The sequence below is a fragment of the Notothenia coriiceps genome, unplaced genomic scaffold (genome assembly GCF_000735185.1).
Source record: "Notothenia coriiceps isolate Sejong01 unplaced genomic scaffold, NC01 NC01_scaffold00026369, whole genome shotgun sequence".
NCBI classification, from domain to species: Eukaryota; Metazoa; Chordata; class Actinopteri; order Perciformes; family Nototheniidae; genus Notothenia; species Notothenia coriiceps.
The window spans coordinates 2,070-8,669 of NW_011359070.1; the positions used below are offsets into that span (position 1 = coordinate 2,070).

Sequence of the window (6,600 nt, forward strand, 5' to 3'; positions counted from 1 at the left end):
AACATTTATTCCGTTTCCGTATTCCAAACCCTTTGGGGGCTACTATGATAATGCAACCAGCAGACCTTTGCAACACACAGCTCACAGTTGTCTGCTGCTGTATCTAAAAAAAATGGATTCCAGTTTTTAATTCTACGGGGTTCTATGGGTTGCAGTGAATCTGACTGTCTGCCATCTGCTGTCTAACCTCAGGCCGGTTGTAAAAGCCTCCTGAGACATCGGGTTATTGTCAATTGCTACTGCATCTAAATGAGGAGAAAAATAACACTTCCTTCAGCATTTATTTATAAGCTGTGGATCCCTCAGCTGGACACCTTCCAAATGTTTATACAATGACAATTCCATAATCTGGTCTTGTTGCTCATCTTCAACAAAGGAAGTAAACATTCCACTTTTGTGACACCGCTGCTAATACTGTGACCCATTTGGAAACCAACACACTGATCCTAGGATTGATGAGGAGGACATTCTCTAAATAATTACTAAAATGGCCGAGCACATCTAATAAAAGGGGTGGCTGACATAGTTCCTATCCTCTTACTCCTGGATCTAAGTTGAAAATACTTTCACAAGACGGATACAATCACGGCAATGGAGAATACCAAGCTGAGTGGTTTCCATTAAAACCTTAGAGTAATTAAAGAGGATCCAATTAAAATAATGTGCAGACAAGGGCATTTTATAATCCGATATCACTTTCAAGTCACATCCTCCCCTAACAGTCCATACACTTTAAAAGCATTGAGAAGCTTAACTGTAATGATGATACCTTCATGGTGTATTTTTGTTTGTATTTTCTGTGCCTTATAGCTTTATGTTTACTGTACATTTGCTCCACTCACCTCAGTAAAATGGCTTAACTCACAAAGGGGTTGTCAGTCACCTTCCCTTCAATGCCATGCTCCTGTGCCTTGTCACCGTTGGGCTAAAGTCTATGGTAATACTACTCCTACTGCTCTAAAGCAGGCTTTATTTATTTGTGGCTTGGGCTGTCACCATGGTTACAATTTGCATGCCATGTTTGACTACTGGTCCAGACTTTCCAGTGACCATAAAATACAGCAGGTTATTCCCGTACAGAAGGCTGGATGAACACTACAGATACACACCTTTGAAGAATATACTAAAGTAATATGCATGTCCCTGGCCTAGGAGAAACAAGCTCAACAAAGCAACACATATCCCTAAAAGATAATGTAAGAGGATTTAGGTTCAAAACAAATGTAGAATGTAACATATCCTGCTTCATCCTCTTTTGCGAGACATTACATTCCTATTTCCTACTGACTGCAGGCTTCTTTTCAAATTCAAATGTGCTTTATCAGCACGAGTCCCATACAGTATTGCAAAAGTAACCTGTGCAAGCCTTCTCCTCTCCTCTTGTCTCTCTTTTTCCATTCATGTAGCTGATGCTGACTTCTGACCTCTCTCTGGCCTAAGAGCTACTGTGCTTATTACATTAGGATGTTTATCACAGCTCTGTCAAAGTATCACTGATCCATCCTGACAGTGTGGTTCAGCTTAATCACATTAATGTGGTGATGCAGTCAGTATGCCAGCCAGCCAACACAGCTGACCCTTTGAAACCCTCTTGTTGGCTAAGGGCCCTGGACCTGGAGGACAGGTGCATAAACCGGATAACGTTAGCAGAAGATCGATTGACTTCCAGCAAACATTAACTAACCAGTGTGCTAACCTTACATTGTAGCTACGTGACTTTCCCTAGGTACTTACTTAGGGGTCCTCCAGGTCCGAGTACCTGGTCCTTGGAAGGCGGAGTGCCGCTTTGTCGCTCGAAGTTGCCGGGGTTAGAGAAATAATCCCTCAACCTCGGGAGCTCTCTGCCAGTCTCCAGCAGTTCTGTGTGAAACTCCAGGGCCGTGAGGATGTACTGGTCCCGCAGTAGCTGAGCAGCGATACCGTCCACAGATATCCGTGTCTCGGCAGCCATAGCGGAGGTAACCGCTACCGACACCGAGCCCTCACCGCCGGGGCTGGTCCGGTTGCTAGACAGCGTCGGAGGCTCGGTGTCTACGGACGGAGAGAAAGGGTTACCGTGCGGAGGCCCTGGAGCCCCGTCACTCGGGCTTCTCTGTGTGTCAACTGTCTCATTGGGGCGCCGTTCAGCCTCTTCCTCAGAGTCACTGAGATTAAACGGGTTGACCGACGCCATTTTTGCACTATAAAGATTCTTAGCTAGCCTGGCTAACCGGACCTCTTCCTGAATGGATGCTAGCTCTGGTTTGGTAGGTTGGTTGAAAAGGGGGAAAATGCAAAGCTGTGATTGGTCAATTTTGAGAGACGTCGTCCCAAAGCCCGCCTCTTTCATGGGACTACAGGAGATGATTGGATAATGGCGAGACAGAAAGGAAAACTGGGCAGGGCACATTTCACAGCTGATAACCTGTGCTAGCTAATGTGTTGTCAAAGAACCACACGCTGTCAAAATAACGCTTTCCTTTGAAACTACACTGTAACACAAATATTTAGAGAATAAGAACTCAAAGCATTTATTTGACATTTAAACAATTGAAAAGTAGTGCTCGCTATGAAATAAATGTATTTAACTACAATACCCACAATTCAGCTGCAAAATACACACGTCAACGTAAGACGTCAGAGTCACAACAAGGAAGTGGATGCTCATGTTTTCTTGTACTAAGCTTCTTATTAAGAGGGACAGTCGGTTTTGTAAAAGGACGCACTTAAAGATTACGCGGATCTTGTTCTGTAAATCAAATCCTCTATCGGTCGTGTTATCTGGATATATAATAATAAGTTAACTACGAGGAAAAAAACCATGCTAAACCATTTGAACGGTTGATAGTATTTTAGATAGTTCTGCTCTTCCATTCATTCGTCAACGAGACAGAGTCCCCGGTTTCTATGGACAGATCCCACTGAAGTCACATACAGGTAATACTTTGTGTATGGTCTAAAGATGTATTGATGCTGGCCCGATGGGTAACTCATTGAGATGTACCAAACTAACCATTACACTTTTTGCATATTATCTAATGGCATATGGTGACAGAAGGATTACCCCTGATCTTAAGCAGTCTTTAAATCTTACATACTGTACTATGGCTTAGTTATACAAAGCTGAACCTTATAAAGTATTCCCTTCGTATTTGAACTAACTTCTTTATCCTGTATTGTAAAACGAAATATGTATCCATGTTTTCCTCAGTCATTTATATACTTTCTTTATACTTGCTTCCCATTTCACCTGAACACACATCAGACCTTACCTAATCCGTCTCCATGCCCCCTGTTTCCCTGCAGACCCAGCTCAGTGTTCACCCTCAAAATGAAGATGATCACCTTCCTCCTGGTGGGACTGATAGTCCATGTGATCTTCTTTGTCTCTATCTTTGACATCTACTTCACCTCTCCCCTGGTCCACGGCATGACCCCCCAGACCACACCGCTGGCCCCACCTGCCTCCAGACTGGTGTTGGTGGTGGCCGATGGCCTCAGAGCGGACAGTCTCTTTACACCGCTCCCCGACGGCTCATCGAGAGCACCATACTTAAGGTTGGGAGTGTGTGTAGTGAAGGCAGTGTGTATATATCTGCATTGAAGTGCCTCTGTGTGTGTGACTATTATTCTGGGTCTTTTATTCCCATGCTTTGCTAATACATCTGTTATAACTAAGGAATATGAGTACAAGTATGTGTGTGTTTCCCAATATCAGGAATGTGATGGAGGAGAGAGGTGCCTGGGGGGTTTCACACACACGCGTTCCCACTGAGTCTCGTCCCGGTCACGTTGCTCTCATCGCTGGCTTCTATGAGGACGTGAGTGCTGTTGCTAAAGGTAGGTGTACATGTTGATACAGATTTGGCTATGTAAAAGATTAAAGGCACAGTTCACCCCAAAACACCCCTGTGTTAGTAGTATCATGTAGGACCTATTTTCTTTCCACCAAACCACACCGACAACCGTATCCCAATACAAAAGTGAAGGATGAATCTACTCGTACTGTATTTGTGACTGTTGTTGTGTCCGTTTTTGACTGCAAGTGTAATTACCTTATTTTACCTGTGTTTTCAGGCTGGAAGGAGAATCCTGTAGAGTTTGACTCTGTGTTTAATGAGAGCAGACACACCTGGTGCTGGGGCAGCCCTGATATTCTGCCAATGTTTGCTAAAGGTACACAAGCACACACACACATACAAAGAATACAATCAGAACCACCAACTTAATCAATAAGCTAAATATTACAGATAAAAACTGTATCATTACTCATTACAGCTTAAATGTGCTGATATTTTAGATCTACATATTCTAACTATCATTGTATTTTGTGGTGTTTCTTGCAGGTGCCAGTGGAGACCATGTGTATACCCACACATACCCAGCAGCGGAGGAAGACTTTGCCTCCACAGACGCCTCCAGGCTGGACAGCTGGGTGTTCACTCAAGTCAAAGTATGGTAGTAGAGTTACTAACAATAATGATGCATGTTGTGATAATAATAATAGATTTATTTTGTTAGCGCTTTTACATGTGCTCAAAGACGCTTTAAAGATATAGTGAAAAGAAAAGAACAACAAATACATATATATAGTTCAAGTCAAATTAAAATCAAGAAGCAATACAAAAGCAGTCACACATTAAAAGCCAGATTGAAGAGGTGGGTTTTTGTGAGTTTTTTGAAGGTGGTCAGGTCGGTGCAGTCTCTGATGGGTTGTGGGAGTGAGTTCCTGAGGGAGGGGGCAGCGACGGAGAAGGCTCTGTCCCCCCAGGTCCGGTGATTGATGTGGGTGGGGATGGATAGGAGGTTGGCTTCTGATGAGCGGAGGCAGCGGGAAGGGGTGTGGTGGTGCAGCAGGTCTGTGAGGTGGGGGGGGGACTGGTTGTTGAGGGCTTTGTAAGTAATGAGGAGGACTTTGAAGTTGATTCCTTGACGGACGGGGAGCCAGTGGAGGTTCTGGAGGACGGGAGTGATGTGGTCTTGGGAGCGGGTGAGGGTGAGGAGACGGGCAGCAGAGTTCTGGACAGGGGCGCGGGAAGGGGGGTGCTGAGGGCGCTGCAGCACCCCCTAGCGGCAGGCAGGCGGAGCTCCTCTGTCTGCAAATTTTATTTTTTTATATATGTATTTTTATTTAATTTTATTGTGTCTGTGATATATTTTATATTATATATTATTATTCAAATGATCATTTTAAACTATATAGTAAATTATTTAGCTTCAGGGAAGAAAAATAAAAAAGATGTGGAAAAAAAGTGTTTTGTTTTAGTCGGCTACTTTTAACGTGACGCACAACACAAGTGGCACAAAAACGTATCTCGGAATTCTTTCTCACTAAAAACGCTAAATCTGCTAAAAACATTGAAATAGAAGATGCAGGGCATTATTACGCAGAATCTGTGTAATATGTAGCCGGGAATTAGCAATGCCTAGATAGCCTACTTTTGTGCGTGCTCTGTAGTGCCCGTAATAGCGTGCACTGGAGTCCATTGTTATGCACTGTGTGTGTGTGGTTTTGCTCGGTGTATGTCAACGTCACCCCCCCCTTCACATGCCATCTTTAACAGATCCTACTATGTTTATTTTTCTCTCTGCACCAGTCATTCTTCCAGTCAGCCAAGTCTAACTCCAGTCTGAGGGCCAGTCTGCTGGAGGATCAGAACATCTTATTCCTGCATCTGCTGGGCATCGACACAAACGGACATGCTCACAGACCAATGTCGAAGTGAGAGAAATGTCATCAGTTGTTGTTTAGGTTGCACTGCACATACAATATAATGAAATAACAAAGAAGCAATGTCTTGTATCTGTTCTTTATCTAGGGAGTACCTCGACAATATTGGACTAGTAGACACTGGTGTAGCTGATCTGGTGTCTATGGTGGAAGACTTCTTTGATCATGATGGAAGAACAGCCTATGTGTTCACCTCTGATCATGGCATGACAAACTGGGGTAGGACTCCCGTTGTTGTTGTTCTTCAACTGTCAGCAAGTGGAAAAAAATGTTCTTATGCAAATGAATTCACAGTAGCCTTTTGTATCGTATGTTGTGTCACCAGGTTCCCACGGAGCAGGCCATCCCTCTGAGACTCTCACACCCTTAGTGGCGTGGGGAGCCGGAGTTAAAAATGCCCAAAAAGTCACTGCAGCCCAACCATATAACGATGGATTCTTACAAGGTGCTAAACTCATTTACTCTTCTCTCAGCTGCCTGCTTTAATTCCTCAAGCTGGGTTTTTTCGACTTTAGTTTAGGACCCAGGTCCTCCTACACCTAAAGAAAACAAAGGAAAACATTTAGTGAAAGCGGCTTAATTTGAAAGACAAACATACATTTTCTCATTGTTTAATTTTAAATGTTTTATTGTGTCCTGATTTTAATCCATACTGTTTCTTCCAGATTGGAAACTGCAGCACCTTCAAAGAGTTGACGTCAATCAAGTGAGGCTCATAGCAATGTCACTTTTTATGTACTTAAAGGGGACCTATCATGCAAAATGCACCTTTGTACGTCTTTTATACATGAATATGTGTCCCCGGTGTTCCAGGGAACTCACCAAGTGTCAGAAAACACAACCCTCTCTATTTCCCTCCATACCCAAATCTCTTAAAAAGGGGCAGCAAC

At 43.5% G+C, this 6,600-nt stretch overlaps 1 protein-coding gene across 1 annotated transcript; it reads left to right on the forward strand.

Moving 5' to 3' along the window:
• Nucleotides 1–2,603: 2,603 nt before the first annotated feature.
• LOC104956782 (GPI ethanolamine phosphate transferase 1-like) lies at nucleotides 2,604–6,416 on the forward strand (the record flags this gene model as incomplete). Its single annotated transcript, XM_010784316.1, has 9 exons — nucleotides 2,604–2,916; nucleotides 3,286–3,537; nucleotides 3,698–3,819; nucleotides 4,057–4,155; nucleotides 4,326–4,432; nucleotides 5,577–5,701; nucleotides 5,799–5,929; nucleotides 6,036–6,155; nucleotides 6,376–6,416. Coding segments are annotated over exons 2-9 (972 nt in total), but the record flags the coding sequence as incomplete, so codon positions are not given.
• Between the last annotated feature and the right edge of the window lie 184 nt (nucleotides 6,417–6,600).